General features: G+C 67.5%; 1 protein-coding gene across 1 annotated transcript in view; it reads right to left on the reverse strand.

Moving 5' to 3' along the window:
- The window catches only part of COL5A1 (collagen, type V, alpha 1), a gene marked incomplete at its 5' end in the record, with an annotated part of 15,819 nt that overhangs the window by 7,789 nt on the left and 7,142 nt on the right, over positions 1-888 (reverse strand). Inside the window, 2 exons of the mRNA XM_010835256.1 lie at positions 122-184; positions 402-443. Of these exons, the coding sequence (XP_010833558.1) occupies positions 122-184; positions 402-443 (105 nt within the window). The remainder of the gene's footprint in view (positions 1-121; positions 185-401; positions 444-888) is intronic.

An 888-nucleotide genomic window follows, 5' to 3' on the forward strand; every position in this document is an offset into this window, starting at 1 on the left:
AGTTTGGGGAAGGACGTCGGTGTGTTGTGGTCACGCGCGCGTGTGAGGACACGGCCGGCCCCACGCGGGGGGGATGCCCAGGTGAGGCCACAGAGCCCGGGATCCCAGGGGCTGTGCTTACTCTTTCTCCAGGGTCACCCACTTGGCCTGTGGGACCCATCGTTCCTGGAGGTCCTGGGAGACCCTAGAATTAAACACGAAATCAGGCAGTTAAAGATGCAGTCACAGGGCAGTGCCCGCCTGCCAGGAGAGGGCAGGGGTGGGGTGGGGAGCCGGGCGGGTGGGCACGGGTGCCCACCCCAGGGCGTCCGCTCCTGATTTCCACCCAGGAGCATTAAGGGGCCTCCCTGCACCCCCGAGGACCCCCGTACAAGTCACAGGAAATAAAACAGGACACTCACCGCGGGGCCTTCGGGGCCAGGCGGCCCCTCCAGGAGCATCCCCTGGAAAAGACAGAGAGAGTGTCTGAGCCCCTAGGATGGCCTCCCCCATCCCGAAACGTGGACCTGGCCCCCCAGCCCCAGCCCCGAGGACAGCTTCCAGGCCGGGTGGCCCACAGGACCAAGGACCAGGCCTCTGGGTCCACATCCCCTGCCTGGGCACGGGTCTGAAGCAGCAGCCTCTGCCGTGGGGCTGTGGTGGGGGCCGCAGTGACCAAGCTCTGAGCACCTCCAGCCAGAGGACAGAGAGGGGGCCAGCCCCTGGCCCCATTGCTGGCCTCCTGTCCCAGGGGGCAGTGCCCAGGTAGGCCTCGGTGATGGCAGCCCAGGGGGCAGTGACCCCAGGCCGAGGGCCCAGTGAAGGTGAGACGGCAGCCTGGGGGTTCAAGGGGGACAAGAGGAAGGGGGTCACAGGCCGAGGCCCCTTGGGGCCGACAGCTCAGACAGG

Source organism: Bison bison, unplaced genomic scaffold (assembly GCF_000754665.1).
Source record: "Bison bison bison isolate TAMUID 2011002044 unplaced genomic scaffold, Bison_UMD1.0 scf7180017845498, whole genome shotgun sequence".
Lineage (NCBI taxonomy): Eukaryota > Metazoa > Chordata > Mammalia > Artiodactyla > Bovidae > Bison > Bison bison.